Source organism: Ipomoea nil, unplaced genomic scaffold, assembly GCF_001879475.1.
Source record: "Ipomoea nil cultivar Tokyo-kokei standard unplaced genomic scaffold, Asagao_1.1 scaffold0418, whole genome shotgun sequence".
Classification (NCBI taxonomy): domain Eukaryota; kingdom Viridiplantae; phylum Streptophyta; class Magnoliopsida; order Solanales; family Convolvulaceae; genus Ipomoea; species Ipomoea nil.
In genome coordinates this window covers 471740-481459 of record NW_017616846.1, presented here as the reverse complement: position 1 = coordinate 481459, position 9720 = coordinate 471740, and the positions used below count along the sequence as shown (strand labels likewise).

At 34.2% G+C, this 9720-nt stretch overlaps 1 protein-coding gene across 2 annotated transcripts; it reads left to right on the top strand.

The window, feature by feature from the left end:
- The first annotated feature begins 1499 nt into the window (after positions 1 to 1499).
- On the top strand, positions 1500 to 8425 carry LOC109172430 (S-adenosylmethionine carrier 1, chloroplastic/mitochondrial). Of its 2 annotated transcripts, none has more exons than XM_019321581.1 (13): positions 1500 to 1649; positions 1789 to 1853; positions 2553 to 2660; positions 3593 to 3675; positions 4407 to 4483; positions 5159 to 5249; positions 5917 to 5970; positions 6114 to 6209; positions 6344 to 6433; positions 6705 to 6756; positions 7379 to 7440; positions 7605 to 7685; positions 7870 to 8425. In XM_019321581.1, the coding sequence occupies exons 2-13, from the start codon at positions 1802 to 1804 to the stop codon at positions 7999 to 8001; spliced, it is 978 nt and encodes a 325-aa protein (XP_019177126.1). In that variant the 5' UTR covers positions 1500 to 1649; positions 1789 to 1801; the 3' UTR covers positions 8002 to 8425. The 2 variants fall into 2 exon arrangements, with proteins under 2 accessions (XP_019177126.1, XP_019177125.1); XM_019321580.1 differs by having other exon boundaries at positions 1784 to 1853.
- Positions 8426 to 9720: the final 1295 nt, after the last annotated feature.

Here is a 9720-nt window from a genome sequence, read left to right as displayed (position 1 = left end):
CATTTGTTAAAAATTATGTTAGTTAACAGTTATAAATAATGTCCTAATTAGGGGTGTTCAATCGGTTAACCGAACCGTTTTAACCGAACCGAATTAACCGATTTTTTTTTTTCCTTTAACCTTTAACCGAACCGAAGTTTGCTCTACCGAATTCACCGAACCGACATTTTTTTCGGTTAATCGGTCGGTTAACCGATTAACCAAACTTTTAAAGCTAAAATTTAAAATTCTACAAATAACACCTAAAATAGTAAATTCAATTAAAATAAAATAAATATCATAATAAATTCATAACAAAATATAAAAAACATGAATTATAAACTCCAAACATCCATAACTTTAAATTAATATTTATATTTATATTATTATTTATACATAAATTAAAAACTTCGGTTAATTCGGTTAACCGACCTTTCGAACCGAATTAACCGTTAACCGAAGTTTTAAAATTCCTTTAACCATTAACCGAACCGAAAAATTTCGGTTCGAAAACGGTTAACCGAACTTTGTCGATTAACCGAAAATTATCCGAAGCTTGCACAGCCCTAGTCCTAATGATTTATCTTCCTTCATCTCATTTGGGATGATTCCTTCTTCCCCCCTTATTAAGATCAGCGCAGAAATGGAAATGATTCATTTTCTTCCCCTTATTTATTTAGGGTTGAAGTTGATTTAGAGATGAAGATCTCAATTTCTGCGTATAATAAGGGGAAAAAAATGAATCATTCAAAATGGGATGAAATATGAGAAATTACAGTTAGGACTTTATTTATAATCATTAGTTAATTGAATTTTTAATAAAGGACTAAATAGTGTAAAATATCAAAATTAATGATTAAATTGAATTAAAAAAATCATTTAGAATTAAATTGAGTAAAATCACTATAGTCAGTATACTAGTTATTAACTCAAATATATATTGAGTTAATACCCAAAATCGTCTTCGACTATAGTGGTTTTTCTCAATTTCGTCCTAAACGACTTTGGTGACCTAATATCGTCCCAGACTTTTGCGTTTCACTCAATTTAGTCCCAGACTTTTGTGTTTTTGCTCAATTTAGTCCCTCATTTGTTATTCTGTCCATTTAGTGTTAAATAAATAGACAATTCAGTAATTTTAATATTGGCATCTCTTTACTCATAGACATGTGAACTGCGAATTTTTTTTTTTTAACGAATTACTTCCAAAATTACTCCTAAAACTGCGAATATAAAATTTAATTTGCAGGTCCGGGAGTAATTATGGGTGTAATTCGTACAAGAAAGAGGAATTTCGCACTTCACAAGTTGAAAGTAAAGAGATATCAATATTGACATTACTGAATTGTCCCTTTATTTAACACCAATTTAATTGAATAACAAATGGAGGACTAAATTGAGCGAAACACAAAAGTCTAGGACGATATTAGGTCACCAAAGTCGTTTAGGACGAAATTGAGAAAAACCACTATAGTCGAGGGACGATTTTGGGTATTAACTCAATATATATTTATATTGACACAGAAGAAAAGGATAGCAAGTTAGCAACGGCTTCGAAGCAGGCAACAAGCCCAGGAGTGTACTTCACTTGAATTCGCACCTTAGCTGCTACAAGTCTACAACTCGCCTCCCTTCCAGATTGCCGCCATTAAAGCACCACAGTTTTCACTGTATGTCTCTTCCTCTATCTCTCTACGTACATTTATACGCTTGAGATTGTAATAATTCAAGCTTTCCTTTATTTATTTATTTGTTTTTGAAAATTACCTGAAAATTCCGTTTCGGCTGAATTTTGTATGAGGAGCGGAGGTTTTGAGCTTCAATGGGACCTATTACGTTGGCTGTGAATGCGAAAAATTCGTTGGTAGCTCCAGGTAAGTTTTGTTGGAATTTTCTGCTAAACATTTGGTTGAACCACTTGTGTTACGGTTCGGAGCGTATATATGTAAAATGATAGAAGTAGATGCTGAATGGCCATAGATTACTGGTGAATTTGTTTGCAATTTGGAGGATAAAGAATCTGGCTATATTGATTGTGTTAATGAGGCAGGCTTGTAAATTTAGTCAACTAAGGATGCTACTAATTGATTGGTGGCTTGAACAGAGGATAACAGTAAAGCCATGGTTTTCGTTTGTGTAGTGTGGTTGGCAGTTTTGCTGTTGTTTACCTTTGAGTAAAATGGGAAGGCATTATCTATTGAAATTTTGGAACTTGCCATCAAACTCCTCAAATAGTGGTAAGTTGCAAAGGGGTGGCTAAGTGGGTGGAACATGATTCTTGTGTATAAAGGTCATGAGTATGATTCTTGATCGAGACCATAGCACAAGTTTTTCCTAGTGTAGTTACCTCTAGCGGGGTTTGCCCCGTGCACACCCTTAAGTAGTAGCTGCGGTTTCCCTCGTCACCCCCCCAAAAAAAATTATAGTAGTAAGTTATTGAAGCTTGCAATTTGGATGAAGGGACGGTATTACATAAATTGAATCTCATGTTTGGATGTAGGCAATTATTTGATTTACCTTTTATATTAGTAAGTATGCTATTAATTATTTTCTGAATCAATTTGATTTTGCAGATGCATCTAATAGAAAAATGGAAAATCTTCCGATGAACCCAAGAAAGTTCTTTGCTTCAATCAATAAGGAAGAAGAGAAGCCATTTGATTTTTTCCGCATATTATTCGGTATGTTCAAGCTGATGGTGAACACTTAGTAGTAATTACCATATCAGTGAATCATGTGCACACATTCAAATATCAGAAGCTACTTGAGTGAAAGAAAAGTACTGCAATGATGGTCTTGCTGATAATTGACTACCATGGAACGTTAGCTAGCCACAAATTTGCATTCTTGTTCCTTTCAGCAATTTATTGGAAGGTTGAAGTAAAGAAACAGGAATTTGTAATAACACCAACATCATATAAATTGTACCTTGCATATCAAACAAACAATTATCATCTTTTTAAAATAATAAAACACCATGATGCTGTGAAGAGAGGACATTAGAGTAATTAGTAATTAGACACTCTACTGCAAAGAACACAGTGAGGGAAGATGTTTAAATCCAATCCAGTAGGCAAGGATAGTGGACCCTGTCATCTTTGTGCCTTTGCAACTTAGTTCACATTTATTTACAGAGAACTATGAAACAATTTCAAAAATTGCTATCATCTATAAAAGGAGGGGGGAAAAAAGAGAGAAGTAACACCCTATTTCTCTTAAGTCGTAAAGACTTTGTTCAATTTCATGATTTTCTTTGCCATGAATGCTTTTGCTTTCTTCATCAGTAATTTCTCACATGAAGATTGTCATTATTATTTTTCCTGAATGCAAGAACTGCATCTCTTGAAAGTAAGTCCACTGACTTCAGTTCAATGTAGATATGGGCATGAAATGGAATCCCTCTTGTTTCACCACCCCCCCCCCCCCCCCCCCCCCTATTATTTGAAGAATCAGTTAGGGAAATGTATTTCTAAGAACTTCAATCAACAGATGTGGTAACATTGGCCTTTGTGACTAACCCTTGCATCCCTTAACCAATGAGCGACGTTGTTTGATTCTGTACAGATAGAAAAATTCTATTTCAGACCTTTTAATTCTCTAGTTATTTATGCAGAGGGTGTTATAGCAGGTGGCACGGCTGGTGTTGTTGTAGAAACAGCTCTGTACCCCATTGATACTATAAAGACACGACTGCAGGCAAGTCAAGTTTACTGATAATGCTCATTCCACCATTTGGTCCTCTTTCTGCTTGAATATGTTGCATCATGTCCTGCCACAACTTCACTTTATCAATATATGAGAATCGAATTGGAGTGTGTGTGTGTGTGTGATTTTTTATTTATTTTTTATTTTTTGAGGGGAGGGGGTGGGGGAATTCCAAAAAGTGAAGAGTATAGGAGAACATCACATTGATACAATAATATTAAAATATCATGCAAAAACCTTGTCACTTTCAGGTGCAACTTTCAATGTGAAGTTTGTGAATATTCCATTTGGAGAATTCTGAATCACTAGTCATGTAAAATAACTAGTGTTTGCTTTTCTAAAGCCTTGGCAGTATTTAATTTATATTTCTGCAGATTATGAGGAAACAGGAAAAATATTGTGGTGTCAAATTGTCAATTCACATTTACTCTCTCTATTTGTTGTTTCTTTTCCTGTCTTTGGGTCACCCTATGATGTTTCTGCTTTGTTGATCTCTTTTTTTGAGGTTGTGATGGGGCATGGATGGATCCAACTCTTAAGGAAATTAAAGGAGAAGATGAAGATAAAAGTTGTCTTCTATAAGGGATTATTAATGGCCAATTGGCCATATCTATGAAATAGTCAGATTGTTTTTGTCAATGCTTGTTCTCTGGGAAATCCACTTGAAATTACTTTTCCAAATTTGCATGTTCATGTAAACTAATCAACTCATTCTGAAGCAGGCAGCTCAGGGTGGGGGAAGAATAGTACTTAAAGGGCTCTATTCTGGGCTTGCTGGAAATCTTGCTGGAGTTTTACCGTAAGCATTGTACAGACTAGTGCTCTGAATGTTTTTCAGGAGCTTATACTATGCTTTATCCTTTGCCAAAATAGCTTCTTTCCCCATGTTCTTGTATGCTTTGGTGCATATGTTATATTCTTGATTGTTCACTTTTATGTTGCAAATTTTATTTGTCATTTCCATCTTTCTAGAAAGATAGTTAATATTATCCATTTGCTTGAAAAAAGTTGCTGAACTCTTACTATAGAACAGCTTAAGTTTTGTGAGCATCATACAATTAAACCAAAATCTCAAATTAGGCAACATCTCTGACTTTTTTAGTGGATATGTTTTGTTCCTAAAACCTTTTTGAGATCTTGAAGGGTTTGGAGTTTTTAGATTTTACAATAATGCAAAGTGGATGGCTAGAGAAGCACCACCTTTTCCCTGTTACTTAATCTTGTTTTGGGAATATTGATTCAACTGAAATTATGATGTAGAGAAACATCACTGAGATTGATGCCAAAAGGTAGATATGTTTATACTTTAGACCACTACTAACTTAAATTCCTACTGGAGGTAAGCTAATGACTGAGGTTGCAAGTATTCTTGGGGAGAACTGCAAAATGTTTCTCATATTTCTATTACAGTACTAGTTGCAATAATACCCACAAGCATTTAAGCATGTTTCCTGATTTTTTTTTCCTGTTACAGTGCATCTGCTGTTTTTGTTGGTGTCTATGAGCCCACAAAGAAAAAGTTGTTGAAGGCTATTCCTGAAAAACTTAGTGCAGTGGCTCATCTGGTGAGAGTTTCTCCCCTTCTTAGTGATATCACATCCAATTTCCATTTTTTTGAAAAATGTTTTGTTTCCACCTTACACTATTAGTAAATTGATACTTATTACAATTATTATAACAAAAAAGTAAAAAGGAACGAAAAGTATAATGGAAATAACTTAGTAACTGAAGAATGATAAATTCAGTGCATCATGAGATGTTACAATGAGTAAAACATTTAAAACTTGTTAGATATTATATTGGCCATGGGAAGACAATAAAAAATTAAGCTGACCTTTCTATTTGGTGCTCTGCTAATGATATTTGAAGCAAGTTGAGCAACCAATTTGAACCTCATAGAACATGGTTCATTTCTTCAAAACTCTTGTTAATGATATCTTGAAAGCAAGTTTTGCAACCAAATTGAACCTCATACAACGTGATTCATTTAAATAAACTCTCCGTAATCACTCGAGCATTCTTGATGCATCCCTAATGTATTTCCACATGTATATTGTTGGGGTAATGCTTCATGGTTGCATTCAAGTAAAACTTTAGTTTTCATCTTCATCATCATCACCTGTTACATGTGGCATAATGATACAGAAAATTTTAACAATTTAGACTTCGGCATTTAACCACTCAACAGCATTAATTTACATTACTTTCAAGAGAGTGTTAAACTTCGCGTAGACTGCAGGTGCCGTTGGAGGTCTTGCTGCTTCTCTTATTCGAGTTCCAACAGAGGTAATACATGTGCTTAGATGTTTGATGTTATTTGTAACAGAGCACTATTTAAGGTGTACTATACTCCTATCAAGACAGAGACACCTAGAGAGAAGAAAGGCATTTAAATCTTTCTGAATTCATTAATTCTTATTAAACTGCAGGTTGTTAAGCAACGAATGCAGACTGGGCAATTTGCTTCTCCCCCTGATGCTGTACGTCTTATTGTTAGCAAGGAAGGCTTTAAAGGTCTTTATGCGGTATGACCACCACCCAGTTCCCCCCTCTCTGTGTTTTTTGTTTCCTGCATGTTTCCAAATTGCATCTTTTAAGCCTTTCTTGTTTAGTTTCTTTGTAAATGCTGGTAATATCTAAGCATGTGCCTTAACTCCAGGGATATGGATCATTTCTACTAAGAGATTTGCCATTTGATGCAATCCAGTTTTGCATCTATGAGCAGCTTCGGATAGGATATAAGAAGGCAGTAAGTATTCCCCTTTCTGAATCTGCCAAGTACACTTTCTCATGAATAATTAGCTCAACATGGACTGGATAATATTGCTTGCATAGCTTTCAGTCCTTTGGAAAATTGCTAGAGACCAAGATGAGAATCTGTTTATTCCGAATTTTTTTAAAAATCTTTTTATTGGCTTCAATTATAAAATCCTTTCCCTCCTGTGTGTGTGTGTGTTTGTAGACACACAGAGAATTGACTGTTTACTGGTGATACTCATGCCTTGCATGCTTATAATCAGGCACGGAGGGACTTGAATGATCCAGAGAATGCCATAATTGGTGCCTTTGCTGGTAATACTTGTCATCCTAGGTTTTGCATTTCCATCCATTTAGTTTCCTTTGATGATTTTCATTATAGCATTGCCTTAAGAATTTGAAACTTGACATGCAATAACCTGGTGCACCGGTTTTTCCCTCTCTTCTCATTTCTCTTGTACCAGGTGGAATCTTTGAATGTGATGAGAATTATATTTTCTTAAAGCATGTATTGTTTTGACCTTTTCAAGTGTTCTTTGAATTTTGTCTTTCATGAGCTCTTGGTGCATAAGAAATAGAAATAATAAATAATAAATCTGCAAGGGAAGAACTTGATAGATTTCTGTTGCAGAATCAGTTGAACCTTACATGGCAGAAAAAGTTAATACTCTGTTTAACCCTATTCCACCAAGGACTATAAGAAGTAACAACCAAATGTCTCCATATGATAAAGGGAATTTTACCGCTGGTAACCATATGTCTACTTGTGTTCCTCTGTGGTTTGAGTACTAAGATCTTGTCCAATCAAAATGCAGACGTTTGCTATGCTAGAGGGTACTGGGTGATTTTAGTTGCATACTGTAAATGATAGTCCTGTTTCCTGCTAAACAATTATGTTGAATTGTTCATAATGGCTCTGCTTTCACTTCACATATAGGTGCTCTAACAGGAGCAATAACTACTCCACTTGATGTGGTTAAGACCAGGTTAATGATTCAGGTATTGCTTGCTTAACTCTTCAAGTCCTACTCTTGCTTCTATTGTTCTTTCCTTCTCCATCTAGTTATATTTCTCTCACATGTATTTGAACTTATTACATAAATTTCTATGGTATTCTACACACATTCCACTCACCTAGATTAGCTAATCCCGTGCATCTGCAGGGTTCATCCAATCAGTATAAAGGTATCGTTGATTGTGTTCAAACAATTGTCAGGGAAGAAGGACCACAAGCTCTTTTGAAGGTAAGAGGATTTCATTTTCCCTTACAGTCCATTACCCTGTTACCAACAACTCTTTTCCCGTTCTCATCATTTTATTCTAAACCACATGTTTTTTCAGTTGTTTAAGCTGTTTTACGGAATAAAAAATATTGATGCACTTAGCCATTGTTGTTTTGGATTATTGAGACGTAAAATTTCACTGCAGGGTATTGGACCAAGAGTACTGTGGATTGGCATCGGCGGTTCAATATTCTTTGGTGTTCTCGAGAGCACAAAGCGATACCTTGAGCAGAGGCGTCCTAGTAATCACCAAAACGAAATGCCAAAGCAGGAATGAGAACGTTGCGTATGAGGGGATGAAGCCTCAAGAATGGCGGCCATAACTATGTTGTTGGTTCTATAAATAGTCTGAGTTTGAGGAAGAAAACGGAGTGAAATATTTTGAGCTTGTCATTCTGGACTTGTGGTTGCACTTGTTGCCTTTTATCTCATCCCACACCGAAACTGTACGAGTGAGTTGTGAGAAAACTTCCATTTAAATAGTATGCCCTGCACATGAAAACTCATACCTTTCTCGGCCTTTTGGCTAAGATCAAGTGTAGTATCTGTTCTTATCAGTTTAATATCTGATACGTGGGTCATAGGTCCACATGATATTAACTCAGTTTTTTTAGGGGAAAGGCCCATCACAGTAGCTTGCTATTGGGGCCTTTGAGCGTTGCCTTGGTGTTGCACTATTGCCTGGGCCTGGCGCACCCCACCAAATTTAGTTTAATTGTTTGTTTTCTTTTGTTTGATTTGATAGTTTTAATAGCAGATGCATTGAAGAACCTAGAATCATATATTAAATATTTTAAAGGTGAAAATGACATTTTTTCTCTGTATTTTTTTTTTCTTTAATTATTTATGTACTATTAACATTTGCCCTTTCAATTATTTTAAAAATAGTAATTTTTCTCTGGTGTTAAATAAACATCTTTACTCTAAAATAATTTTTTTTCTCTAACAAATTGTTACTTGTATATAGGAATAATTACTGTTAAATTTGAATCGAATTAGACACTACCTGAAATAGTAGCGTTGATTTTTGTTATGATTCTGAATCAAAATATAATATAATATAATATAATAATTATTAAATTTAAGACTATTTAAAAAATAAAAATAAAAATAAAAATAAAAATAAATAAATAAATTTTGAACCAACGGTTCAAATCGAAATCATATTAAATGCGAACCAGAACCAACAGATTTGTAAATACCGTTTGTAAATGATAAATTTGTTTGATTTCGATTTACATTTATTTTGATTTCAGTTTTGATTTGAACCGTCGATTCACAATTTATTTATTTATTTATTTATTTATTTTTGTAAATTCTATTTTTTATTTTAAAATAATTTAAATTCAACAATTATTTTTTCCAGTTCTGAATCGTAACAAGAACGGTCCCTACTATTTTAGTTCGATTGCTATAGTGTCTAGTTCATTTCAAATCGAACCGTGGTCATCCTTACATATAAGTAATAATTTGTTAGAGAAGAAAAATAAATGAAATAATTATTTTAAGGGTAATAATTATATATAAAATTAAATTAGTATATGTGGGTTGATTCAAATGAATAATTATAGAAGACACCTATTAAACTTGAATCATATCCCCACACGGGGTCGACACAATTATGGGACAAAATAAACGAAAGGAGATTTTGAACTTCCGACATCTTTTAAGGAATGCGAGTATACAGCCATTCACACAAGTCAAATTGATTGTGTGCTCATAATTTTGAATGAGTGTTTTTGTCATTTAACTATATATATTTCTTTTCCATTCATTTAACAATCAATATTTAATATAATTTTTATGTAATTTTGTAATCCAACCAAATAATAGTGCCTGGATAGAAACACACCAAGTTGAACTATTTTTTTTAGATGAGACTGCAATGGGGGACCCCGAAGGAAAGAGGCTAGCTGCTTTACCTCACTCTCGAACGCTTGTAACACGCACTTTGTCGTTAAGAATTGCCTCTTCGATCCTAAGTAGAATGGCATAA

Coding starts and splice junctions, on each gene's coding strand:
- LOC109172430 (XM_019321581.1), top strand. CDS start 1,802: ATGGGACCTATTACGTTGGCTGTGAATGCGAAAAATTCGTTGGTAGCT. Junction 5,250..5,916: donor TTAGTGCAGTGGCTCATCTG/GTGAGAGTTTCT, acceptor AACTTCGCGTAG/ACTGCAGGTGCCGTTGGAGG. Junction 6,434..6,704: donor GGATAGGATATAAGAAGGCA/GTAAGTATTCCC, acceptor GCTTATAATCAG/GCACGGAGGGACTTGAATGA.